The 27293-nt window shown below is 41.2% G+C and overlaps 1 protein-coding gene across 1 annotated transcript in view; it reads left to right on the top strand.

The window, feature by feature from the left end:
- Positions 1-1594: 1594 nt before the first annotated feature.
- The window catches only part of LOC115645566 (macrophage mannose receptor 1-like), a 90675-nt gene continuing 64976 nt past the window's right edge, over positions 1595-27293 (top strand). Inside the window, exons 1-7 of the mRNA XM_030550432.1 lie at positions 1595-1790; positions 6896-7297; positions 8791-8964; positions 13845-14009; positions 17631-17744; positions 20120-20266; positions 25976-26158. Coding sequence (XP_030406292.1) covers positions 1730-1790; positions 6896-7297; positions 8791-8964; positions 13845-14009; positions 17631-17744; positions 20120-20266; positions 25976-26158 — 1246 coding nt within the window. The 5' untranslated portion in view covers positions 1595-1729. The remainder of the gene's footprint in view (positions 1791-6895; positions 7298-8790; positions 8965-13844; positions 14010-17630; positions 17745-20119; positions 20267-25975; positions 26159-27293) is intronic.

The following is a 27293-nucleotide window of genomic DNA, read 5'->3' as shown; positions in this document are numbered from 1 at the left end:
GCTCATTTTGGCTAAACAGAAATGTGTCCCTTTGCAAAATCAAATACTGACAAATAAGAGAGCACGACACTGTATGATTTCTAGAGCTGATATACGGCAATTTGTTCAGCAGAGTGACGTAAGCTTCGTTATGATTGCATCATCCATGACTTGTAGGAATAACATGATGCAATTCATATCATGTATGATGCAATACCAGCTTCAGATTGCATCATTCACTGTTTTGCCTCAAAAGCAAGTACTGTCCAAACCCAGTCATAGATTTATTCATCGATCCAGTCAAAGATGTATTTTAGTCATTTCTGGTTTAAATTGAGATCCCTTCCATTTATAACTCATTTATCCTCTGCGATTCCCAAGTCAAGGGTCGTATATACTGACCCAATAGCATATCTTGAAAACTAGAGCCAATCAACAATTTTAAGCATCATTTTCGTTCTCAGTGACCTAGAATTAGTAAAGTTGGACTACATTTATTTCAGAAGCATTTTGGCTGTAGAGCGGTGTTACAGGAATCTCCCAAGTCTCAGGTGAGTGCCCCAGCCACTGAGCTATGGGCTATTCTGATACTCCCAATCTCTCCTGTTGAAGCTGTTCCACTTTGGATAAATAATTAGTCATTGGGCCAGAGAGAGAGAACAAATGGAGAATGCCTCTAGGATCTGGTGGTTAGAGCACTCATCCAGCCTGTAGGAAACCCAGGATCCTGTCCACCTGCTCTAATGCCTATTTATTTTCTCCCAAAATGGCATTCCATTTTGAATTACCTCTTCATTTCTAAATGTGTTTTGTTTTTTTTCTTTTGTCCCCCACTTCCCTCTCAAATCCCTTTGTTAGCTAGATGCTACTGGCTATTGCCCCCAACAAAGCAAAGAAATGTCAACTTTTATCAGGGTTGCTAAGAAAATTGCTGGGTCAAGGGGAGTGTAGATGCCCCAGAGCCTTTTGTACCATCTCTACATCCCCCTCCCTACTGCTTCCCGATGTCCTGCCTGTTTATGGTTCGGTATCACCCCATAAATGCTGTGGTACACACACTTCACTTCGGCTGAGTGAACCTCTCAAATTTTTTTTTTTTTTTAACATTTCACTTTTCAGCTGTGCCGTAATCCTGCTGTGCTACTAGGAAACATGGAGTTTAGAAGCAAATCTTTTCACACTCCAAGTATATCTATATACTATTAAAGGAGAGGAAGAGATATTTGATACTCTAATGTCTAAAAATCTTATATTACAGCCATTTCTAAATTCAGGAGTAACGAGATTACAAGTCAGCATGGTGAGTATGTATTTCAAGTTTAAGGCTTAGCTGTGAAGGCAGGGGGGTGAAATCTGCTCTTTCGCTGTCAGTTGGACACTTCACGCTCACCAGTATCCTCTTTTGAGGGCTGATTTACTTGGAAAATCACTAACAAAGTCCCTGAAAAACTGCCCTCATCTGTCATCAATTTATCACCTGCCTTTCTGTTGGAGACTCTTCCCTCAGCAGAGAAATTAGCTTAGGAAAGCAAAGTTTGAACTGTGAATTCCTGTTATTTCAAAACACCCCATGTGACAGGATATTTCCTTATCATTTAGAGCACAGAGCTTTCCCCTGATCCATCAGCCCTTCACAAGTGCTGAGGACCTGCTACCTGGCTCACTTCAGAAATATCCTCATGATAGAAACTGATCACAGATCTTCATCTTTCATTTTGGTGGCGGGGAAGAAAATAATCAAACATTTGTGATGACTCTCTCCCTGCTCCTGGTGTTTCTCTCTCTCATTCAGAGTGCCTTTCAGCTGCTGGGTAAGTGTCTGCTCTGTCTGTGCTGTGAATGTGGATGTTGGTGTGAAAGTGCATCTGTTCTCATGCTTTAAGACACACTTTGTGTTGCAGAGGCTTATCATTCTCTATTTATCAGCCTTGATGTACACATTTTAAACTAATGTGGTAGAAATGTTTGCCCCTCCCGCTGTGATCTGTGGAATCCTCTGTCAAGTGAAGGAAAGGATTGACACGCATGGCAGTGATGAGCAGGAGCAGAGCTGGGTGGAGGGGCAGAGACAGAGACTCTTGAAAAGGCTCCTGATGGGGGAAACAGAAGCAGTTGTGACCCTGCTGCAGTATGGACAGTATAATATGCCCCTTCCTATTCAGAGGAGCCATTAGTTGCAAGTCATGTGCACAGCTCTGCTGCCAATGTTTTGCTGCTTCTAAAGCAATAAAACAATAGCTTATTTTGGAGTTCTGGAGACCCCTCTCCTATGCCCTTCTCCATTATCCCTCACAAAATGCCCTGCTGTCTCTACAAGCTCCTCCCTCAGCTGCTTCTCCTGTTCTGACCTCTTGAGCATCTGCCCCCCTTCTCTTTCCTCTCTTGGTGCTCTATCTAGCTGCACTCTTGTCTCCATAGCACTGTGGGACCCGGGAGGAAATGCCTCTGGATTTCTGAGAGATTTGGGCCTAGCATCTTGTAACTTTTAGCCCAGCACGTGGAGTCACAACTTCAAGGCACCTGTATCCTCTGCTCTCTGACCTGTTTTTCACTGAAGAAGCTCTTCTCTCACATCCTATGCATTGGCTAAAATATTTCGTTTGTGTTCCTACATCTAGAGTTGTTCTTTCTATCCCAGTCTCTCAGTAACACAGAAGTAGAGTCCCTTCATTTCCAGTCTGTGCCAAGTTAAGTATTTGAACGGTTTCAGATAAATCAAGCAGCTATGTGCCTGTTGGAGCCTCTCACCAGCAAAGCACAATTCTGATTTCCATTAGCAAGCCACTTCTTTGACTAGATCTGTGACCTCTGTGGGATGTGACACTAAACATTGTGGGCCTAATTCTGATATCAGTTGCACTAGTTTTATACTGGTGTAACTTTATGGAAGTCAGTGGTGTTACTGCTGATTTATACTGGGTCAGAAAGGTCAGAATTGGGCTCTGAGTGCCCCATGTTGCTTACCTGACTTTGTTCAGTGGTAGAATCCAGACTTACCCCTGAATCACACCACAGAGGGGATTTGTGCCTAAATAATGTGCTGTAGGGGTATATGATGATCTCTGACTTAGCTGGCTGAATAATTTTCAGCAGGTGGATTTGGGATGGGGTGGGGGAGTTTGATGCTGTTTTTGTTTTTTAAAACCTGGCTATATCTACCAGGTTTATTAGCAGCACAACTCAAAACACACACAAAAAGGGGATTCAGAAGTAATAACAGAGGACCAGAGGTCCTCTAACTTTCAAAAGCAGCGGAACCCTATTTTGTGTAAGCCTCCCACCACTCTGTGAATGATCACAGTTTTGTGTAAATTAATATATTTGTGATTAGATGTTGATATATGTTTGGCTGCATATGTTTGTTCTCTCTGTCCACCAACCGCAGCCTTTCACAGACAGCTGGCATGGCATACCTTGAGCGAACTACCCAATGACCGCATGATCTGTTAAGGGATGAAGGCACTCAGCCAGGTTTATTGTTGACAAAGTATAGTACTAGTATCCTGCAGACTCTACCTGACCACTAATATATGTAAGCCAGTAACAATGGACCAGCTCAGTGAATGATAGGACTTTCCATTTCTCTTTAGGCCAGACAAAGAGACTCCCTCTGAGATACATCTTTATACCCCGATACAAACAAGTTAGTACTGCCCCTCTGACATAGTTAGTTATTGCCACCTGACATGGCTAGTTACCTCATACATGATGGTTCGATCAAAACATCTCTATTGCATACTGTCATTCTGACCTTCTTTTAGGAGGGGTCAATATGTTCCTGTTATCCTTGGTGAGTGTTTTTGTACCATCCTTGATATTGGGATGTTCTGGTACCACTTGATGTTGGGATGTGTTTACGTAAGCACTTTGTGCTTAGCACTTCTTAGGAATGTGTATTTCTGCAATATCAGTCCTGTTTTTTCCAGATTCTGTGAGCAGGTCCTTCCTTACACCAGGTCTCTGATACAAGGGCTTATGTGTTAGGCTCTCTTCCTACTACAATCTTTTTAACACTGAAAATCTAGGCAGGTTGCATCCAGTCCTTTAACGCCCCTACAAAGTCTTCACTGACCCATTGGCTGCTTGGGCCTATCCAGTTTGAGAACTACTACAGTACAGCCTTCTTTAAATAGTAGTGCTAACAAGCGATTACAAAAATTAATCACGATTTATCGTGTGATTAATCACACTGTTAATAATAGAATATCATTTATTTAAATATTTTGGACATTTTCTAATTTTCAAATATATTGATTTCAATTACAACACAGAATACAAAGTGTACAGTGCTCATTTTATATTTATTTTTTATTACAAGTATTTGCACTGAAAAAAAAACAAAAGAAATAGTATTTTTTAATACACCTAATGCAAGTACTAAAGTGCAATGTCTTTATCATGAAAATTGAACTTACAAATATAGAATTATGAACAAAAAAAACCTGCATTCAAAAATAAAGCAATGTAAAATTTTAGAGACTGTATGTCCACTCAGTCCTACTCAGCCAGTTGCTCAGAGTTTGGTTACAATTTGCAGGAGATAATGCTGCCTGCTTCTTGTTTACAATGTCACCTGAAAGTGAGAACAGGTGTTCACATGGCATTGTTGTAGCCGGTGCCACAAAACATTTACATGCCAGATACGCTAAAGACTCATATGTCCCTTCATGCTTCAGCCACCATTCCAGAGGAATGACTAGTGATTTCAAATAAGGATTCAGGAAAAGAAGAGAGGTGTTTCAATTGTAAACATTGCATATACCAGTTTACAATAACACTGGGTTAGCTGCTAATACAAAAGCATAATAAAATTAATTTATCATCAGTGATGATACTTACACATTTCCTTGCATTGTCTGGAAGTATAACTAATTGGCAAAAGGCAGCAGTTTGTCTCCAGTGCTCATCAGTTTTATGGGGCTTCCTAACGAGTTGGAAGCCAGAGGACAAGAGAAGGAAACCGAAGAATGGATGAGATAAGCCCGGGTCAGCTTTTTCGTTGAAACAGCAGGTTATTCATCTCTGGGTTATCCTTCCTCAGAAGAGTATAATCACTTACATCTTGGAGTCTCAACAAAAAATACAATACAATATATTTTGGAGCTCACCTGGCACCTGCCCAAAGTATTTGCAACTTGTGTAATTAATTTTCTTTACAATTATTTTATTCAATAATTACCAATTACCCTGAATGCCTTAAGTCATACAAATTAATGTCTCTTTCTTTCTGCATATCTGAAAGGGCATTTTAAGTACTGTACCAGCTTTGAGTTATGTTACTAACCATCAGACTGAACTGTTAAACAGGACAATGCCATTTTAAAATTCATGATCATTGGATCAAGGGTGACAAACTCTTGAGCTGTGGGCCGGATCTGCCCAGCTGGATATAGTCTACGGGTCTCCATGATAGATTTAGATGTAACATAAAGCACAGGGTGTGGGAGGGAAGGAGAAGGAAATTTTTAACTCTTATGGCTATGGAGGAAACCTTCAAAATGTGAGCAGAGTGTGAACCTATGCATAAGGCCCTTTGTTTTCCATTTTTACTGATTTTTAGTGAAAATTTCCCAGGTTTTAAAAAAGCTGTTGTTTGTTTCTTTGTTTGGTTACTTTAACCAATCTTCACCCCCATTTTGGAAGTGCTGGAACTCCCAGACCCAGCTCCCTATCTGGTAACTGCCATCTCTCCTCCTGGAGCAGGGAGGGAAGAGGTGCAGGAGGCAAGGGTGCCATCTCCTCATGCTGTTTCCTCCTCTTCTTCTATCTCCAGTCCCACTCTGGAAGAGTGGCAGCAGCTCAGTAACCTGAATGGCCCAGGTTACCAAGCTGCCATCTCTCCTTCCAGAGCAGGTCAGAAGTACAGAACAAGTCGAGTGCTGCTACTGTCAATCTCATGCCCTCCACATACACATTACTGGCTTTATAGCTAGCTTGGATAGTTCTCAGCACTCAAAGCAAATAAAAGTCCTTTAACTACTTTTTGAGCTAAAACAGGTTGGAAATGAAAAACCGCATCTAACTGTGTTTCAGAGCATCAGGTTATTGAACATTGAAAAAAAACAGAAGAGCGTGATATTACTCATAAAACTGTGAAGTTAATGTTTTTTCACCAATTTTCACCCATTTTTTAAAAAAAATTGTAATAAATTCTGGAACAATAGCTCAGGGAGGTGTTAATGATGGTACTCTGTGGTGATAGTTAAAATGTCAACACTGTTAGCTATTTCATTCTGTGCAAAAGCATGTGGGAAAGGAGGGTGTGGGGGGGAGAGGGGAGAATCACAGATCTGCACAGTTTACTGGAGTGATATATCATTTCGGCACCATGAGTGGCTGATATTTGGCAGGTACAACCACTCCTCCCACTCCCATTAAAGAAGGAAGCCCAGGGACTTTAGCGAAGATTGTCAAGGCATCAGCCTCACCCACCCACAGGGAAGCCCAGGCCATGGAGTCCATGAGTACTTTCAAACCTCACTGAATGGGAGCAATCTCAGGGAGCCCAGAGACTATGCACAATCATATTTTGAAGAGCTGTGCAATCTATAGTGCGAGGTGCATGGCTTTTAATGACTCCTGTGATCTCAGCTTTTTATTTTATTTTTTTTCCCTCTTCCAGCTTGACTGTTGATTTAGGTCTTGGGGTCAGATTCTCCACTACCTTGCATCTTTTGCATTGTCATTTACACATATGCAAAATGTGTAAAATCAGAATTAGTAGCATTTTGTGCACACATTGAATAGGGGAAATGACTACTTAAGGTGCTGGGCAATAAAGAATCATTCCTAGTTTAACTGAACAGTAGGTAGGACTTAACCAACAGTCAAGCATCAAAAGGCCCTTGCTTGAGTCAACAAACCCTTACATCTAACTAAAATCATCCCAAGGCAATATTATTGTTTTGTTTTACAGATACCAAACTATTTTTAATATACAATGGAGACCACAAGCGCTGTGTAGAAGTTCAGAGTTCTAGTTCAGTTACAACTGCTAACTGCAACCAGGACAATGAGTCTCAAAAATTCAGGTGGGTCTCTGATCACCAGCTGATGAGTGTATCATTGAAGTTATGCTTAGGAGTACCATCAAAGAAAGACTGGGTTCCGATCACGTTGTATCCATGTGATAAGGCAAGTGAACTCCAAAAATGGGAATGCAGAAATGAGACCCTTTTTGCAATCCAAGGCAAAGATTTGTTTTTCAACTATGGCAACAAACAGGAAAAGAATCTTATGCTCTACTGGGGATCAGGAGGATGGAGTAGGTGGAGGATCTATGGAACCACAGATGATTTGTGCTCCCGGTTCTATGAAGGTAATGTTCTGAAAATTAATCTCTTCATTCTGAACTAAATTCTTAGTGTAACTATTTGAACATTTTGATACCTGTTAATTTTCTTAGTCTTGTAACTGTTCAGTGAGCAGAACTCCCAATGAAATCAACAGGAGTTTTGAGAAGGGTCGATTTATTACAGAATTGGGCTCTGTTAGTGAACTGACCTTCTAAAAAGCAATTCTGTCGAATAGTAGCACTGATTACACAAGAGAAGAATATGACACTATAAATACAGTATATAATGCTGCTGTTATTTGTACACGTATAGGAGCTTGTGCAGAAACACTGAGAATGCAAACTCAATCACTGTTATGTAGACATTCCCTCTTTGGAAATAAATATAGAAATATGCTGTGTTTATCTTGGAGTTTGTGTATCTGTTCATCTGTTCAGCTCCTGGACACTGAAAATTACTGGCTCATTACTTGAGGCAGTTCCCAGAGCTGATGTTTATGGAACATGTAAATTAACTGGATATTTTAATGAATTTAATTGTACGTTTTTGTTGATATAAAGATATAAAATAATTGTGGCTGCTTCTTTAGGATTTTTTTTAACACATGAATTATTATGGGTCAGACTCTGATCAGTTTCTGATGAACACACAGGAAGGAGGCATATAAGAAGCTGCCCTTTCACAATCTGCCCCAGGGCTGGCTGATTGCAGTAGCACTCCCTAAGCCAGGGGTAGAATTAAAGCCCAAGAGAGCACATTGCTTGAAAGCAGGCAGGAAGGAGCTAAGGTTATGGCCTCACCATCCCTATGCACTTGACCATTGCTATCTCAAGTGTACACCAGGATGCTCTGGGACAGATTATACTTCCTGAGAAACCGTCTCTCCCAGTACTCCCCCATGGATAATGCTGCTCTGTACCTCCTCCAACACAGGGATGTGTGCAAATCACACACCCACACATCCACCAGTATTCATTTAGTTTAGTAAGCCAAATCTTGCAGTCCTTACCAGGCAAAACTCCTTCAGAAATGAATGGGAATTTTATCTAAGGATAACAGAATTTGAGCCATTGTTACATATATGCCCTTCCAATGCATGTATTTTCCCCAACTATTATAGTTAATAACTGTATTGGTTCATAGAACAAATGTATTTTGTGTTAAAGAAGTACAGCAATGATATTCGTAACTGATGGTAACGCCTCAGCCCTACTGACTGTTTGTATACTTATTAATACTGTACTCTGAAATTTTAAGAAAGGAATGCTTGGTTAATTCTGTTTAATGAACATTTTTAGTTTTTATTGACACTGAGAACTTGTTGAACTGAATTTCATCATAGAAAAGGGGATAGGAAGTTTGAGAATAAGGAAATAGAATGTGGTATTATTGGCAACTCAGTGCTTGCACAGATTACATGCTGTGGCACGAAGTTCTGTCTACCACACTATAACCACAAACTTGGGCAGACATGGGTTCCATATTTCATATCTTTTGTATTATTCTATCTCCTTAGATATGTTTACATTGTTAGGAAATGCCAATGGAGCACCCTGCGTATTCCCATTCAAGTTTAATAAAAAATGGTATGCTGAGTGTACAGATGATGGTAGGTCAGATGGCTGGCTCTGGTGTGGAACAACTGCAGACTTCGATGCAGACAAAAAATATGGATTTTGTCCGCTGAAATGTAAGTTTTGTATGTTTAAGACTTTCTGACATTGCATATTATTTTGCAAATTAACAGTGCAGATGTGTCACTCATTTTAATATCTTTACTGTACAATACCAAATTTGAGTTTTGTACATTTTCCACAGCCTTGATGTCCTTTCTAGGGAAGCTTATTAAATACTACATGTATGTAGCTAGGACCCAGTTGTAAAAAGTACTGCCTCCAACTACACCCATGCACGATTATGAAAGCATGTATTTGAGCCTGTAGTTATCAGATTTGCTCATATAATAGGGCAGTTGAACACAGATTCTGTACTCAAGCATACAAAAGGATATCTGCATAATTTTGCGCAGCAGAAATAGAAGCTAGGGTCTTGTCTTGTTGTTATAGAAAAATATGTGATTTAAACCTAAAATGGTGCACAGAGTTTTGCAGAAAACTTCTATTCAGTGTTTTATACTGAAGTATATTATTACTCAAATACAATAATATGTCAGATTGCCCAGTGTTTTGTGATCCTGTAAGGAAAAAACCAACTGCAATGCATAATCACAGTAAAAATAAGGAAGCTTCACTCTAAATTTCCTGACTTTAGTGAAAGTAAAAACCTTAGTTCTTTATTTAAAATAAAAAGCATAAGATAAAATGTATTTATTTAATCAGAACAACCCACTTACGTTGAATTACTGACATTTTTTTAAAAAAGGCTGAAGTTTCTTCAAACATTTAAAAAAATCATCTCTCTGCTGTGAAAATTTCTCATTTTTATTATCTAAAATATTAATTGGTAATTGTTTCAAAAGAGTCACTGAAAAGAGGAGTTTAAAGGAAAATGCCCTTTCATCTTTAACTATGATAAAAACAGGTAATGAATAAGTAAGTAGATGTTAAAAAGTAATTCTAAATTGCCAAGCTGGATTTCAGAAGTGGATCATTTGGAGAGATAACCAAGTAAGGAACATTATATCTTCTATAGATTTCTATAGGATGATTCAAAAACCCGTTGGAGGGATATCATGCTTTATATGATTCTGGAGGAATTTCCATAGATCCCTATTTAGTTGTTATCGAACCCTACTGATTTCAAACTTGGTAATTTCTGCAAGACTTGTCCAAAAGGTCCATAGTCTTTAGAAGGCCTTTATAAACATGAGAGATCCTGAAATATCAGTAGGTACAAGCTACTCCCACTCATGAAATCAGCTAGATTTATTGAGTTCTTACTTCTCTGGTCTGCCTTCTTTCCACTATGAGGGTGCTCTTCCTTCTTTTGGCCCAGTGCTGAGGGCCCTTTTCCCTTTTTGTGTCCTATCAGTAGAGTGCTACCTGACTGTAGCCAGAGCCAAGAGAAACACCTCTGTGTGATGTTGGGAAAACTGTGAGCTATTTATTCTGCCTTGATGACAGAATACAACTAGAATCATTATTTCAGATGGGTTAGGAATTAGGGGTTTAGAATGAAAGCCTCATCTCAGTCTCATTTGTAGCATCATGGCAGTGTTACGATAATAAAGCTAAGATTCTTTGAGAGAACCACAGCAGTTATAGGTAACTGTGCCTTCATTCTTTAAAGCACATTGTGCATCCTTTTGCCTGCCTTGCATAATTTCCTCACATTGCCTTTCAGAAGATATAATATTTGAAATTATTTTTTCCTCCATGTCAGTAGCAGCTCTCTTAAATTCAGTACCAATAACATTGCAAACATTAATCCCATAAAGATGTCACACAGAGCAGGACTCACTTTAGTATGTGTTAACTATCTAGCATGCTCTAAATATATAGATGAGGCAGTATCTTGAAATTGTTAAAATTGTATTTGGTTCTTTGACGTAATTCACGAAAATGCATTCAGATGATTGTCTTTGCAAAGAACTGCATTATGTTGATTGCCTTCATGTTTCCTTCCTGGTTCTTCAGTACTAGCAATTAAATATAATGTTTATTTGTGTGGTATGTTTTAAATAAAGACAGGCCTGAGCTGCAGAATTCATGTTCAGATCCAGTTTTGAACTCTCTCTCTGTTGTTGCGCAGTGTTTTGATCTAGAGTTTATATTTGAGTCTATTTCAATCCTATGGGTAGGGATGCTCTTGCCTAACAATTTATTTGAATTGTATTAACTCCTTTAACAAAACAATTGATTTGATTTTTTTTTCCATCAGAATAGGACAGAAAATACTCTTGACAGATTTTTTCTAAAACGCCTCAGAGCCATAGTGGACTGTAAATTGATGATGTTGGGTGTCAAAAAAGGTGGTGTTCATGGCAGGCTTAATTATATCTAAAAGCTAAAGAATAATAGTATCATAACAGAGCTTTTTAATTATGGGACAACGTACTCAAATAAGAAAGGGCTATTACTCTGTATTAAACTGCCCTGAGCAGCTGTATAAGCTGAATGTATTCAGTGCAGACAACTAAACGGTTTCAGTTTTTCATGTAAATTTAGTGCTCATAAAAAAGATACTGGCTTGACAGCAATGGAGACAACAACTTTGTTCACAGAATAGGAGAGAACAGGGCAAGTTTGTTGCTATTTCAGACTGTTCTTTCGGGGGTGTGTGTGTGTGTGTGTGTTTTACAGATAAATAAGACACAATCCCTGCCCCAAGAAACTTAAAATTGAGGTCAGATAAGACATTATGTGGCAGAGTCAAAGAGCACCTCATGCAATGGGGCATGGGAAGGAGTCTTGTTATATGGCGTAAGGTCATGAGTGGAGCTGGCTGAACAATTAACAATAAGCACTTAATTTTGTGAATTTAGATATCTCTGGATCCTCTCACAAATTGTCTGTCGGTGAAATACCTACCACTATTACAGATTTTTTCACTGTTGGCAATTGTTCAGCTGTTTACTGCAAACATATGTTTAGCCTATGGATTGCTCATGAACAGTTCATTGCAAGTGTATTTGTGATTTGAAACTCATGATGTATAACTGGTCACTCAAGTCATATGATATTGTTTCTTTTCGTTCATATGGATGACCTAACATTTATAAACAGTTAGAGGGACCCGATACATTTATCTGGGTCTTGGATCCTCTCAGTGAGAGGAGAGGGAAGAGCACTTCAAGGGAAGAGAGCTAGGAGATAAGCAGAAGGAAGATTTTAGGACACTTCAGACCTTTTCTTGTTTTCTTTTCTACCTGAGACAGCATTGTGTTTAGCAACATATGTGAATCTCATATATAAAAATAGCTGGGTTCCTTCCGGAATGTGGGAGAGAGATAGATATAAGACAAATTTATTGGCCGTGTAGCAGAATTGTCTCTCAATTTCCTCTTGTAGTGATGCTGCCCATGGTGCATCTCTACTAAGCATGCTAACAAAAGTGTCAGTTTCTAGTGGTAGTTTTGAGAGTGCTAGCACCTGTATACTGAGAAGTGAACTGACACCACCGGCTCCCTTTCTATAGATAGACCACTGAGCAGCTGATAGATGGTGAATTTTTTACTGCTATTACTGATATGGGCTGGAGTTGAACTTGCAATCTTGTGGTGACAGTTTGTGCTATTGATAAGTCCTCCAGGAAAAGTAGAGAGGACACACTTCCTGTACTCTCTAAATGCAGTCTTTGGTTTCCCACGACACAGTTCCTGTTGGGAGCAGAAACAAAGAAAGTAGCTACACAGGGCAGTAGAAAGTTTGTGACCTGATTTCTGTACACATTTTCCGTTCATAATAAAGGGTTTATCTTGACACTGTGGTAATTGTCTTGTAGAAAAGTAGTTGCCAACAGACCAGAGCATATTAATACATCTAAAATTTTTTTTAAACACTTCTTATTGGGTCAAACATATATTTTTTGGAAAAAAAATAAATAGTAACATCTATTATCTCCATGTTACCTCAAGTCAATACTCTCGGTGCCCCAGTTCAGGGTGCTTTTTTAAGCAGAATATATTGTACCAAGGAGATTATTCCTTCCTGTATTCATAAAACATCTTGGACATGGTCTTGTTTTTAGATACTGATATAAAAATTTGTCATTTTCCAGGAAAATGTATATTGCAACATATATTTTTGTTTCTAGTGTGTCAGGCTAGTTTGAAATCAAGCATTTTATGTTATCTGTAGGCTATCAGCTTCAATACAGGGAAAATGTGGAACTGGGTACTGACCTACTGACACTTAACATATATCTCCTTTGTCTTGAGTATTGTTTATTGTAATGCTTTTTCTGATTCACACACTAAAGTTTTCTGAGCTCTTCTGAGAATAGGAAAAGGAAAAGAGCCCGTTCTCTCAACTGTTTCACAGCTTGCAAACAGAAAGCCTCTGATTTATGCTGCAGGAATTTCAGCTCTTCGGACACTTTCTCTTTTCCCATGATCAGCAAATATCCAAGTTTCAACTCTTTGAGGCAAGAATTTTAGCACAGTGTAAGGCTCATGTTTTATTACTGAAAAGAAGATTCAGTGTGAGAAAATTGGAAGTAGTTAGGCAGTATGGGTCATTGGGTTCTGCACTGTCCCATCATCCAGAGGCTTTGTCTTGATTTGGAAAAGTGGTTGAGTTGACGCTCACTTAGCTAACCCCTTCTGGTTAAGTCCAATGTAAACTCAATCTTTTCCCTCATGTAGATGCAGGCTAACTCCTTTAGCATGTTTTTAGCTGGTCATGTTCAAGCCTAGGTAGGGGCTTTACACTGCCTAAGTAATTGGCTGAGAGTCTAACCTATTATATGTAATGAGTAGTTCAGTCAACTCTACTCTCCTGGCTTAGCTATGGAATAATATATAATATATAAAATATTAAAACACCTGTGACCCTCAGATCATTTTGGATCTGCCCCTGTACTACAGCAGTGGTGTTTGTACATTTATTCTATGTTTTATTTGGGTCACTCATAGAAACCAACAATAACATATCTTTCTTATCTCTACAGTTACAGGCATTGACACTCTGTGGTATACAGATCCACTGACAGGAGTCCACTACCAGATAAACTCCCAATCAGCCCTAATGTGGCACCAGGCAAGGAAAAGCTGTCAGCAACAGAATGCGGAATTATTAAGTATCACAGAGTTGCATGAGCAAACATACCTGGCAGGTAGAGTAACCAAATGATCACTACTGCAAATGTAGCAGTTTTTTATTCTGTATATTGCAACTATAACACTCGTATAGCACATTATATCTTCAAAGTACTTTATGCATGTTAATCCATCCTCATAATACTGTGAGGTAAGTAAGAAAATATTTTGATCATGTTACAATAGTCAGATGACAAACTTGCCCGTTCTGTAAGTGTCTTCCATTTTTTAAGCTTAGAAAAGAATTATTTTTTCTAATAACTGTGTCTAATAATATTTTTAGCATATTTTCCCGTAAGCTTTTATTTTTGAGTTAAAAATCCTGTTGAACACAGAAATCATGGCATAGGTGGGACCTCCAGGGTTTCCTGACACATTAAGTTGTTGACTTGTTGAATCTCGTCAGATTACAGCACCATACTGGTAGATTCAAGCACTGTTTCTTTTAGATTACAGATTATGAACAGTCTTGCATCGTATCATCTAGCACAGGGGTTCTCAAACTTAATTGCTCTGCAACCCTCTTCTGACAAAAAAAAATGACTACTCCACCTCAGGAGTACTTGCAAGAAAGGGAATAAAGGTTATCCGGGTAATTATAGGCCTGTTAGCTTGACGTCTGTAGTATGCAAGGTCTTGGAAAAAATTTTAAGGGAGAAAGTAGTTAAGGACATAGAGGTCAATGGTAATTGGGACGAATTGCAACATGGATTTAGTAAAGGTAGATCGTGTCAAACCAATCTGATCTCCTTCTTTGAGAAGGTGACGGATTACTTAGATAAAGGAAATGCGGTAGATATAATTTACCTAGATTTCAGTAAGGCGTTCGACACGGTTCCGCACAGGGAACTGTTAGTCAAATTGGAAAAGATGGGAATGAATATGAAAGTTGTAAGTTGGATAAGGAACTGGTTAAAGGGGAGACTCCAGAGGGTCGTATTGAAAGGTGAATTGTCAGGCTGGAAGGAGGTCACTAGTGGAGTCCCTCAAGGATCGGTTTTGGGACCGATCTTATTTAACCTCTTTATTACTGACCTTGGCACAAAGAGCGGGAATGTGCTAATAAAGTTTGCAGATGACACGAAGCTGGGGGGTATTGCTAACACGGAGAAGGACAGGGATACTATTCAGGAAGATCTGAACCACCTTGTAAACTGGAGTAATAGAAATAGGATGAAATACAATAGTGAAAAGTGCAAGGTTATGCATTTAGGAATTAATAAAAAGAATTTTGGATATATGTTGGGGGCGCATCAGTTGGAAGCGAAGGAGGAGGAGAAGGACCTTGGGGTACTGGTTGATAGCAGGATGACTATGAGTCGCCAATGTGATACGGCTGTTAAAAAAGCAAATGCGATTTTGGGATGCATCAGGCGGGGTATTTCCTGCAAGGATAAGGAAGTGTTAGTACCGTTATACAAGGCATTGGTGAGACCCCATCTGGAATACTGTGTGCAGTTCTGGTGTCCCATGTTCAAGAAGGATGAATTCAAACTGGAACAGATTCAGAGACGGGCTACAAGGATGATCCGAGGAATGGAAAAACTGCCTTATGAAAGGAGACTCAAAGAGCTTGGCTTGTTTAGCCTGGCCAAAAGAAGGCTGCGGGGGGATATGCTTGCTCTATATAAATATATCAGGGGGGTTAACGTTAGGGAGGGAGAGGAATTATTTAAGTTTAGTACTAATGTAGGCACGAGGACAAATGGGTATAAACTGGATATTAGGAAGTTTAGACTTGAAATTAGATGAAGGTTTCTAACCATTAGGGGAGTGAAGTTCTGGAACAGCCTTCCGAGGGAAGTAGTGGGGGCAAAAGACTTTCCTGGCTTTAAGACAAAGCTTGATAAGTATATGGAGGGGATGTTATGATAGGATTGTTAATTTGGGCAATTGATCTTGGATTACCACCAGATAGGTCTGCTCAATGGTCTGCGGGGAGATGTTGGATGGAATGGGAACTGAGTTACTGCAGAGAATTCCTTCTTGGGTGCTGGCTGGTGACTCTTGCCCACATGCTCAGGGTTTAGCTGATCGCCATATTTGGGGTCGGGAAGGAATTTTCCTCCAGGGCGGATTGGCAGGGGCCCTGGAGGTTTTTCGCCTTCCCCTGCAGCGTGGGGCACGGGTCACTTGCTGGTGGTTTCTCTGCAGCTTGAGGTCTTCAAACCAATTTTGAGGATTTCAATAACTCTGTCCTGGCTTAGGGGTTGTTATAAAATTGGATGGGTGGGGTTCTGTGGCCTGCCTTGTGCAGGAGGTCAGACTAGATGATCAGATTGGTCCCTTCTGACCTATGAGTCTATGAGGAGGAGGGAACAAAGCCTGAGCCTGTCCAAGCCCTGCTGCCCCGAGTCGGGGGGCCGAAGCCCAAGGCTTTGGGACTCAGGCATTTGCTTCAGCCCCAGGCCTCAGCAAGTCTAATGACAGCCCTGGCAACCCCATTAGAATAGGGTCATGACCCACTTGGGGTCCTGACCCACAGTTTGAGAACTGCTGATATAGCACATATTTAAATTTCATGATTGACAGCATCAAAAGCATTTTGTTCTGGATATTCTATCATCACGATCCTATACTATTAGCAAAGCAGAAATAAGTGACTCATATCAGTGTAACGTTTTTTCTGAGATCAATAAAGCCCTATGTTAAAATTTGACATTCAGTAGTCAGTCAAGTAACCTTCCAAAGCCTTAAAGAGAAGTAAGAGGTTAAGTATAGAATAATAGGCTCTAAACTCGCTAATGCTTACACATGTGAGTAGTCCTATTGACTTCAATGGGATGACCCATACAGGAAGTTACTTATGTGTATAACTGTTTCCAGAATTGTGATCATAATCTGGAAATTGATTATGGTGATATTGACTTGATCAGTAGCAGGAACATGGTTGCAGAACTGAAAGCAAGTGAAAAAGAAGAAGTTGCAAGTCTAACTAGAAGAAAAAGAGACAGGGATTATTTTTAATGTCTCTTGATAAAATATGAATAGTGTTTTTGCATGCTACAATATCTTGTACATTTTAAGCTCTTTAAATATGTACAGTAATTTATTATTGTTTGCCATGAAATACCAAAAACGATGCAGGTTGTGCAAGTGGATGAGTTAATATTTGCTGGTGGAATATTAACTTTTGCATTTCTGACCTATTGTGATTTAAACCGTGCAACCTTAATGGAGTATTAACATAAATTTTGCATTTTATAGTGTCAAGAGTATAGTGGTTAGTCTTATCTTTGTGTGCATGTGTTTATATAGGCACACTTAAAAAGCTCGTTCAGTTTTAGATGCATTACTCAGTCTAGCAAAATTCTTTGTACTTAAAATTGGGAATACTGGAACCAGTAATACCTTTAATGCTAGAATGAACTGTAAGTGCCTTCACTGCTCAGACTTACCATACTGCCAGATAAATTGAAATCAGGCTCACTTGATCCTTACAAATTCGGAGTAGTCATGCTTTGTGCAGGGTGCTAAGCGATGAATGAGAGTGGATGGTATTCGAGTCCTCAAGTGACAGGCTGGCTTGAAGCTGCAACAGAACCCCTCTGCAGCCACTACTCCGTAAACCGGAATAGCATCTGTTGTTGCTTTGCACCCCAATGGTGACCTTTTCTGTCTTTCTCTTGGTTATCTAGGATTAACTAGAACTATGAGTTCTTCACTCTGGTTTGGTCTTAACAGTTTGAATTTCAACAGTGGATGGCAATGGAGTGGTGGTAGCCCATTCAGATACTTAAACTGGGTTCCAGGTAAGTATAAATCAGTCTGGTAATCAATTTTAGGGGCAAAATTGTGCTCTTAGCTCAGTGTAATGGATTTCAGCTCCAGTGTTCTACTCTTCTGATGTGCATGGAACTTTGTTTAACTTGTGTTCAAAGGAGCTGAACGTGAACATACAACAGAACTCATCTCGTGTTTATCAAGAACAGAATTTTGTGCTTAATTCAAAAATAAAAAATAGAAATCATAGAGTCTAAACCCAGAACAATGGTATTTATGTTTTGTTCACATGGCATCTAAATTCCCCATATGTCATATCCTATTTCTCACCTTAGATATAACTAGCGAACTGCTGGTGCTTCACAGAAAACTTTGAACTGTATTCTTGTTAGAAATGTTGTTACTTGTACATTTGTCCTTTGTTAAATATTTGGGACATTTGCATGAAAATAGGACTTTCTTTTTTAAACATTAATATGTTCCAGGGCAGTTAAATACACAAATCAATAGGACATGAAGCACTTTATTTTAAGCAGCACAAAAATTTTAAGTTCAGTGGGTGAAATTCTACAGTATTTGTTATGCAGGAGGTCAGATATGTACAACAGTGGAGAATGGAGTAAATATTACCAAAGAGTGAAGATCACCCTTCGGACAGACAACCAGTGCAAGAATCTGCTAGTTACATCCAGTACAGGGGCTACACAGGGTGCACTATACTGAGGCCATGTCTACACTACAGCATAAAATCGAAATTATTAAAACCGGTTTTATAAAACTGGTTTTATAAAATCGATTTTACGTGTCCACACTAGGGCACATTAATTCGGTGGTGTGCGTCCATGGTCCTAGGCTACCATCGATTTCCGGAGCGGTGCACTCTGGGTAGCTCAGTAAAAGAATGAGACCAATAACTTCGATTTCTGTCCACAGTAACCCTAAATCGATATAGTAATATCGATTTTAGGGTTACTCCTCTCGTTGGGGAGGAGTACAGAAATAGATTTTAAGAGCCCTTAAAATTGATTTAAAGTGCCTTGTAGTGTGGACGGGTACAGCGTTAAATCAATTTAATGCTGTTTAAATCGATTTAATGCTGTAGTGTGGACCAGGCCTGAGTGCACCACAGAAACAATCTACATACCAGCCTCACACAGACTGGTGGAAGATTTTCATTGCTTGACGTGGAGTTGTACCAAAGAAGGGGACTGCTCATGGTTGTAAGACTTACATCCACTATATGTGTTTGTAGGATCAGTAGCAGCCTGGTAATAAATAAATAAACTCAGACTTAAGTGGTCAGATGCCACCATATAGAGCTAGCCTGTGCCATTCACAGGAATGTGCAGGCTAAGAACCAGTTTCAGTTGAATTTTCTCATTTATTAAATCAACTGGCTAATTTTTTTTACTTTTGATTTTTAATAATGACACCCACATCCGAGAGAAAAGTGCATCATATAAATGAAAATATTACTAATAAAGTATTGACTGTAATAATAAAATAGCAGCAATAACATAAAACAATTTCAGTTGAGCATTCTTACACATTAAAAAGTATTGCTTTGCTGTGATATATGAACTATATTCATACATACTTGTATAGATCATATATCTTTTGTGTTCAAAGGCTGAAGAGAAAAACAGGATTAGTGTAATAAAACTATTACACTAAATATTAAAGTGGATTCAGGAAAACTCTTCTAATTTACTGTAGTGATTTAATCATTATACAGTTTACTACTTTTCTCTTATAGGGTTTCCCCCACCCTCCTTCCTGGAAGTTCCTTGTCAGCTTCTAGCACAAATATCCTGTTATTGTCATTTGTTTGGACAAGTTGGCAAGCAACTTTTCAGATTGTCATCAGTTTTTGCAGTCAGCTAATTAATTACCTTCCAGTCTTTAAAGTGATAGTCAAACCCTGGACTTGGCCAGTCCACTGCATCTCATTGAACTGGTCCTTTCCCTGGGCCTGGTAGACTGCCTCTTGTGCACCAGAGTCTGTGCATTCTTCTTTTGAAAAGGAAAAACCAAGAGCCTAACCCTTGCAGTTGTGAAGAAAATCTTCAAAATTGGAGTGTGCAGACACCCTGAAAGAATAGCTCTGAGAAGCATGAACAGCCCCATTCATCTCATTGAACTCTTTACTCTGAATTCTAACGATTATCTAAATGTCTGCATTGTTATCTATTTCATCACCGATCAAAGCAGACAAGAGAAAAAGTTGCAGGAATGATGGGGAAATTATGCTGCATTTTTTAAACTGGACCCCTGCTGATTAAAGTTGGTAAAACAGTATTGGAATTAAATGACGAATTACAGAGTAAGGGCACACAAATGTTTTCTTTAGATAGTGATGTGCTTATATGAAATTCTCTGGTTTTGCATCTATTTCTCATCAAAGGAAGTCCTTCCCCAGAGCCTGGGAAAATATGTGCAGCCTTGAATCCTGGAAAAGTTGCTAAATGGGAAAACCATGAATGTGATCGGAAACTTGGCTACATTTGTAAAAAGGGAAATGCCACTTTAGAGTCTTTCATTATTCCTTCAGGTAAGTTGGTCAATAAAAGAAATCAGTCATGGCAATTATTTTAAATCCTATGGAATTAGATGAGGAAAGAGTAAGAATAGCCTCAGGACTCTGCAGCTGACAGTGTAAAGGAAGATCCCTCCTCAGAATGAGTGAGATTCCAGTGCTCCCCCTCACCCCCTAGGGCAGTCCTGTCCCACTCACTCCCCACACAGTCTGCCTTCTCCCTTGGCCTAAATCCCTGGACTAGCAGAAAGTGGCCGAATTCCCCTTTCCATGAGCAAACAGAAGGGCCCCTCTGTGCACAGTTCTTGGGGGAATGATGTGGCCCAGAGATGTCATTGTCAGTACATGAAACAGGTTAAAGTCTTTGTTTTGAAAAAGGACAATGGAATCATCTAAAACATCAAATTTTCATTTGCTGAAGAGAATGTTGCTATTTGTTATCACATTTGATGCCTTGTAATATAAAACTAAATACACTTAAAATGCTACAGCGACAGCTGCAGCTGCACCTCTGTAGTGCTTCAGCAAAGACCTATCTATGCCAATGGGAGGGGTTCTACCATCACTGTAGTTAATCCACCTCCCCAAGAGGCGGTAGCTAGGTAGATGCTGTACACCGGGGTTTAGTTCGGCTCAGCTATGTCTCTCAAGGGTATAGATTTTTCAAACCCCTTTGAGATTTGGCTATGTCCATGTAGGTTCCCAATGTAGACCAGCCCGAACTTGCCAAGGCATTTTGTTATTGGGTGGCAATGGAATTTTTTAGAAAGAGTATTTTAAGAAGTATTTTGTTTCTTAGGAAGAAACATCTATATAGATCTAGGACCAGTAGAATGTATGTAGTGGAAACACAAAGCAGCACTGGGCAGGAAAATACCACTTAGCTTGAAAGCTATTCCCTCCATCTCCATACTTTGTCACTGTTTCTGCCCCCCCCCCGCTGCCAGCATTCCCCTCTCTTTCCAGAAAAATGCCCAAATGTCTCCTTAAATCTATATGGTTTTATTTTCAGTGACCTTTACTGATAACCTAGTCTATATCTTTACTACTCTTTGACCAAAATGGTCTGCCTGAATTTCCAAACCTTTAATGGTTCCAGTGCTGCAATCTACATATACAAAACAATATGCCTGCATACACGAGGTAGAAGGTTTGTAGAATTTTTGGTGGTGCCCAGAATGGGTCCAGCTCCTGCCTGCCCCCCACACCTGCCTAAGGCTTTGGGAGGGAGTTTGGGTGAGGGAGGGGGTTTGGGGTGCAGGCTCTGGTAAGAAGTTTGGGTGCAGGCTCTGGGATGTAGTTTGGGTGCTGGGTGCAGGCTCTGGGCTGGGCAGGGAGTTGGGGTGCAGGATCTGGGAGAGTTTGGGTGCAGGAGGGGTGCGGGCTTTGGGAGGGAGTTTGGGTGCTGGGTGCGGGCTCTGGGCTGGGACAAGGTTGGAGAGCAGGATGGGGTGCAGGACATGGGGCTGGGCTGGGAATGAGGAGTTTGGGGTGCAGAAAGTAGGCTACCCCCAGGGCTGGGGTCCAGAGAGGAGGACTCACCCCAGCCCTCTCCCCGCTGGCAGCAGCGAGCTCTGAGGGAGGGGAGGACTCCTCCATGGCCCCTCTCGCATGACACTCACTCAACCCGCCCAGACTGCGGCTCAGGAGGTCCAGCCAGGATAAGCCTCCCCCAGTCTCGGAGTCACCTGCCGGGATGGGGTGGGGAAAGGAAAGGGCTGCCATGCGCCCTCCTCTCCTCCAAAGGCACAGCAGCCGTCTCAGCCTGTAGTTGGTGGCAGCTGGCAAGGGAGCACAGTGCGGATCTGCAGGGGGCAGCCGCCTTCTGCCCAGGGTAGGCAGGGATGCTCGGTGCAGGCACATGGGGTGGCAGACAGGGCTGGGGGATGCTCCAGGGGAGATGCATAGGGGCGGCAGGTGGGGCGGGGGAGGTGCACAGGGGTGGCACATGGGACCAGGGGAGAGAGTAAGTAAATGAGATGACAGTAGCAATATGGTATTGGCAGAGATGCACACAGAAAAGCAATTTACTAAATGTCCATTGGGAGTAAGAGTCATGGACGGAAGCAGGATGTGATCTCGTAAAGTGCTGTGTCTCCTCAACTCCCTTTGATGTGAAGGGTAGGTGGTGGCACTTGGTGCCTTCCAGGACCTGGTCCCCAAGAAGGAAGGAAAAAAGAGGCCTAGGTCCCAATACGACAGTGCACTTAAGCTGATGTTGATTAAAGTCAACCCTAGAAATTATGGGTTGCATCTAGCCAGGCTGTGTACACAAGTTATGGGAGAGCAGTGTTCATTACATGACAGTCTATAACTAAATGCAATCCAGATGGTTGTACTGCAAACTGCCCACACTATTTGTAGTACCTGTGTAGTCCAGGAGCGATGCCAGGGTTTCTGACGCCCTAGGCAGAATTCGGGGGGAGTCATTTTGTGCACTCCCCACGGGGCGCACAGGAGCTTCCGGTTCCACTCCATCGCGCTGCCGAAGAAGGACCCTTCGCCAAAATGCCACAGGCGACAGCAGCAGTCATTGAGCTGCTCAATTGCCTGCCGCTGTTTTCCGCGGCATGTCGGCAGAAGGTTCTTCTTCTGCAGCACGACGGGAGCAGAACTGGAAGCTTCCATGCTCCCCGTGGGGAGCGCACAGAATGAAGCCCCCCAAATCCTGGCATCCTAGGCAACCTCCTAGGGTTGCCTAATGGAAGTGCTGGCCCTGGTGTAGCACTTTACTTTTGTAGAGGAAGAGGATTTTCATGAACTCAAGGAATATGCTGGTCTAATACTGCAAAAATCTATTTTTCCCTTAGAGGACCACAGCAATCTAATTTAAAAAAATGCCATGGCAAAGTCTGAGGGCTTCAAAGCATTTGAGATGAGAGTTTTCTTCCTGCCACTAATACATGGATCAGCAGGAGATTATTAATTCCATCTTCATAATTTGTCATCTGTGTTAACCTGCATGACAAGATCTTAAGCAGTTAAGCTTTGTTCTCTCTACTCTTGCTTTTTCATCTCTAATAGTTGAAATGTAGTGTGTCTCTTCTGGGATGAGGACTTCTACATAGTGCCTGGATTTGCTTGCCCAAAATTTGATTGTCTTAGGTATTGTTGCTCCTTTTGGCCTGAGGAGATAGCTGAAGTTCAGGAACTCCCAGAGTTGTTTCAGTTAGGGTGAGAAATAGATTATATGATTCAGGTGCATTCTTGGTATAATCTTCTTCATTTACAAAGAATGTGCACAAAGTTCTGTTTCCCTGAACAGAGTAGAAACAAACAGCAACAGGCAGTTTCCTGGCTCAGAAATCCCCTAGTCTGCTACTGCAGCAAACTCTGTGTGCCCAAGAAGCTGCCCTTCTTCTTCTTCTCAGGTTTGCACTCATAGCTGCTTCTTCTGGCTTTCTGCCTCCAATACACAACCTGCAACCAATATCCTAGCCCTTATGTTGCAGCCAAAGAAACCTCTCAATCCTTATGGCTTAGCTGTGGCCTGCCTTGCAGTCTAGTGTCTTGAATGGTGACCCCATGTCCCCCCAGCCGTACTGTATAAAGGGCCTTGATTGCACCAGCTACACAGCCTGAAAGACTGCTTGGCACACTCATTGGCTATAATGAGGTCTGTGGTTGTCTTTAGTTCCAAAACTCACCTGGTGGCAGCCATTAGCACCAGCACACAAACAGTTCACAGAAGAATCCAAAAATTGTATTGGACATGCATACAGGGCTAGATTTTTCAAAGCCAGACCCTTACTCCTACAAACATGTCCTGACAGATTTTTAATGGCATATGCCAAAGGTGCATGCTACATTGAGCAGTTGTCCTGTAAAAGTGTGTGTATTGCACGAGCAACTGCACGCAATCAGCATCATTCTATATCTCAAATTGGATGTGCAATTGCAACCTGACAGAGTTTTGGATGTCTATTTAGATATGTTCAGGGTATGTACTAAATCCATCTACCCAAATGCATCCTCTTCTCTACCCCAATGATCTTAATTATGAAACACTTGAAATTTTTGGTGCACATAATTTTGTGCTACAGGACTTCTGCTCTTGTTCTAGTCCATGTAATGTTGCTTATTAAGCCAATATGTAGCTTATAATTTCTGTGCAAGAAGTATGCTATCTGGCTTTCTATGCAGCTATATTCTATGTATGCTAACCTTTGATGGAGTAACCCACTAAGGCTGAATTGTATTATGGGGTTTATAAAACAACAAGGTGATTGCTGGCAGTACCCTAGTGCAGCCTCATGTAATGAACTTAGAAATAAAAACATTTTTATAGGTCTAATTTTCTTTAATCAAGAAGGAGGAAGGACTTCTTTAGAAAACACTCCTAAAACAACTACTGTTGTTGTTTTCTTTCCTAATGCAAGAGAGCCAACTCTCCTGTCTCTCTTCGGACGTATGGAGCTAGTCTATTAAATGCTTATGTGTGGGAGTGAAGTTATATACATGCTTTTTGCAGGATTAGGGCTTTGTAATATAAGTACTTCTCAGAGGTTGAGGTAGTGCCTTCAGTATGTTACTTCTCTCAGGAATTTCTGTGATATGATATCCACTAGCTTCACAATATGAACATTTTATTTTTAATATTTGAAAAACTTTACAGTGTCTATATGTTTAAATCGTAAGGGGCCTTTTCCCAACTATTATGGTTTCCCAACACTTTCCATTATAATACTCTGTTTTCAGTTGTTTATACTTTGCCAGACTTTAACCCTTTGTATGGAAATTTTCCGTACCCGGTGTCTGCCTCAGGCTGACTTCTTTTGGGAAGGTTCTGGTAAAATGTCCATCCACTTCTCAGAATGAGGTTAGGAGGAAATGTGGTGGTTTGAACACGTTAATACTAGTCTTCCAACCCTTTAATTGAGAAGTGCTAGCATCTCCATTCTTTGGAGGCTTGACATTTGGCAAGCTGTTTACCTCAATGTCACAAGATGTACCTTTTGCCACTCCAGTGAAAATTCACTCAAATTTGGCCAAATTATAAGCCACCAGAATAATTCAGTTCACACCTGCTTAGTAGAAACTTCAGCAGCTAAACTCTTGGAAGACTTTCTCCATCTGCACTGCACCTGATCCCTCCTGACACAGCTTCTGTATGCTGACCGGACTGAGCATGAGCAGTCCTCACAAAGTAACTGGGCATGCACCATCCTGAGATAGCAGGGGCTGAGCAGGACTTTGATAACTATTCCCCTTCCTGGCTACCTGGGGCTACTGTGGCGCTGGACACAGGCTCAGGGAAGGGAGACTGTCTGCCCTGTGCTGACAGTGCTCCCCCTGCTGGTGTACAGATATGGAGGTGAAGGAGGAATTCTGATCTGAATGCAGAGGGATCAGAAATGGTAGAGGAAGAAGACTGAGGGGTCAGATTATTAAAGTTTGTATTATAATGCATAGGCACAAGGGAGCTGAATTAAGGTGGCACAGGCACCTTAATTCTGTCATTCCCTAACTTTTCAGTGTTTGTCTTTGCTACCTTAGCAATCTTTTAACCTTTTTTTGAAGTATTTTTTTATTTATCTTCACATGCTAAATGCTTTTAGTCTTACTTGAATGTGCTTTATTTTTCTATGGTGTATTCAGCATGCAATATCAGACAGACCTGCTGCTCTTCATAAAGGACAAAAAGAAAGGTGGTGGTTGTTTATGTAATTTTCTTTTCCTTTTTTTGTACTGGCCTGAAATCTTTCATTGTCATTTTTCCTTCAGAGACTAATGTGCCTATTAAATGCCCTGCTCAATGGATGACATATGCAGGTCATTGTTACATAATTCAAAGAGACACCAAAATATGGAAAGATGCCTTAACTTCATGTAGAAAGGAGGATGGTGATCTGGCCAGTATCCATAATGTTGAAGAGTACAGCTTTATTGTCTCGCAGCTTGGGTACAGTGAGTATTTCTACAGGGCCCAATAAATATGTATATTGAAAAATGAACAATCTTCTAGTAATTTCCCAAGTACACTGGGTGCACTTCAGAAGTTCCAAAGGCTTGAAAGAATCAACTTGTACCAGAGAGATTCCTTATCTTTAAAAGGGAGGAATCTAACAAAACCAGTAGAATCTTTCAGAAAGGTGGAACTTTCCATGTGTCTGGTGGCGTGTTGCCAAAGAATGATGGCACTGCACCTTATGCAGGCTCGGGAGGACGTTGTCCTGCTTACTGAGGGAGAGGGAATAGTGTTTTATGAGCAGGGGTGGGAAAGAGGCTCAGAAGCTGCTTCAAAAGGAGAGAGGTCAGCGTGGCGACGCTGACTCATCCCCCAGCAACTTGAAGGACTGGGGAGTTGAAAAGGGACTAGCTCAATGGAAGAAGACCCTTTTCGTGGCACAAAGCAGAGCAGCACCCAACATTACTCCCTTTGTAGGTTGCAAAATACCAGGTTTGGTCGGGCCCTGCTGTGGGCGCCCGTGCATAACATCCTTTCTAGGGCAGCTGGGAAGGAATTTTTCCCTCACCTCCAGTTTGGTGTAGGTGGAGTGAGGCGTTGTTCACCTTCCCCACAATGGGTTCAGGGAGGGCTTTGTTATGGTGAACAGGGACGAGAATTGCGACTTATTCTGTAAGTGTGGGGCAGGTGTCCAGCACAGGTAATCAATAGGGAAGGGATACAGTGACCCCTGGGTGATTGGCATAAGAGGCCACGGGAGGCTAAACCTCCCCAAACAGCTGGCCTACCGCCTTTGGAGTGTGCCACTGCCAAAAGGGAACCCCGGCTGATGCCCCCCCATGCTCTGCCCCAAGGCCCTGTCCTCCTCCTGCCTCTTCCCATCCCTGCTCTGCTTGCATGGGGGCCTCTGGGAGGCGGTGAAGAGGCACGAACAGCGGGCTGGGGGCCCTTGCAGGGAGGGGGCTAAGCAGGGCCATGGTGGAGTGTGGGTGGGACTTTGGGGGAAGGAGGCTGAGCGGCGATGGGCCTTGAGGCAGGGCCATGGTCTGGGTGCACCCAGCCTCCTCAAATGGAGGAGTGATTCACTGCTCATGCAATGACCAGATAAATGGTTTGGTAAAGGACTTAAAGTGG

Source organism: Gopherus evgoodei, chromosome 2 (genome assembly GCF_007399415.2).
Source record: "Gopherus evgoodei ecotype Sinaloan lineage chromosome 2, rGopEvg1_v1.p, whole genome shotgun sequence".
NCBI lineage: Eukaryota > Metazoa > Chordata > Testudines > Testudinidae > Gopherus > Gopherus evgoodei.
This window is presented reverse-complemented; position numbering and strand designations above follow the sequence as displayed.